The sequence below is a fragment of the Pundamilia nyererei genome, unplaced genomic scaffold (genome assembly GCF_000239375.1).
Source record: "Pundamilia nyererei isolate P.nyererei 1_Seehausen unplaced genomic scaffold, PunNye1.0 scaffold00124, whole genome shotgun sequence".
In the NCBI taxonomy this organism is placed as follows: Eukaryota; Metazoa; Chordata; class Actinopteri; order Cichliformes; family Cichlidae; genus Pundamilia; species Pundamilia nyererei.
Window position 1 is genome coordinate 786,218 of NW_005187525.1, and position 1,190 is coordinate 787,407.

Here is a 1,190-nt window from a genome sequence, read left to right on the forward strand (position 1 = left end):
GTGATCACTGACTGTTTTAGGAGCTTTTTGAGATCAAATAGAAGAAAATACAAAACATTAAACATGTTAACAACACAAAAGCCATATTAGACGCAGACTACTTTAGACCAGGAAGTAGGATTCGTCGTGTCATCACTGAACAACCGGATTGCTCACCAGCATCGCTGCAACCAGCACCACTAATCTGAGCCTGCTGCTTACCTGCACCACGATCTACAACGTGTTCTTTGTGCAGGCAGGACAAATGTTTGTGACAGGGACAGAAAGAGATAGAGAGACAGACTCTTCTCTCACCTTATTTGTGGACTTTGCCGATCGTATGAGTATAAGTCTTTGCTTCTTCGTGAAGGGGCTCTTTAATTCATGACATTTGTCATAGTTTTCCAGGTCAAGCCTCTCCAAGCAGTTCTGTAGGTCCTGCAACACAAATAACTGATATTTGAAAATTTGTGTGTATAATTTAAGGATAAAGCCAACATCATTTTAGCTTATTATCTTATCAACAAGCAAGAGAGAAATTAGACCATCTACTTGATTATCTGATGTTAAATAAAAGTTAACAGCTGCAAGACTACAAGAAATAAATGGCAATATTGATATAAGTTCATATTCTCACACCCGATGTATTGAAACTTTATATACCTCATTTTCATACACCACAATCTCGGTCTTCTCCACCTGGATGTAGCGGTCTTTATAGCTTGCCAGCAGTCTGCCATAGCCCTTCTTCAACCAGCCAGCCTTACTCAGGAACTTAGGCTCTTTCTGGAGGGCTGGGTCCTCTTTTGCACCCTGTATTGATACAGAGGAAGGAAGTCACACTCAGTACACACCAGCATACTTGCAGGATGCAGACAATTATATTCACTTTCATTTTATCACTGCTCTAAATGACGGTCGTACAATATACCTGTACAGGAAAAGAACAGAGGTGTTGATTCTCTTCTGCACATTTTCACCAACGTGGAATCCAAATTTATGAGCAACTAAAGTGATTTATTAGCATGAGCACATATTAAAGGTTATATCAAGTAGTGTTACTGTCATTTGTCACCCACAGCCCACAAAAACTGTCAAGATACTGAAGCCTGGATGTGTCAATGTGATAAAAGTGCTGTTTTTCCTGGAGTTTTGTAGAGTCCTCATTTTCCTCTGCGTCATCGATTCTGTCACTAGTTAGCAGTGTTGGG

The 1,190-nt window shown here is 40.2% G+C and overlaps 1 protein-coding gene across 1 annotated transcript in view; it reads right to left on the reverse strand.

The window, feature by feature from the left end:
- The window catches only part of plekho2 (pleckstrin homology domain containing, family O member 2), a 14,353-nt gene that overhangs the window by 10,275 nt on the left and 2,888 nt on the right, over positions 1-1,190 (reverse strand). The window contains exons 2-3 of the mRNA XM_005742855.2: positions 643-792; positions 295-417 (exon numbers count right to left, since the gene is read on the reverse strand). Coding sequence (XP_005742912.1) covers positions 295-417; positions 643-792 — 273 coding nt within the window. The remainder of the gene's footprint in view (positions 1-294; positions 418-642; positions 793-1,190) is intronic.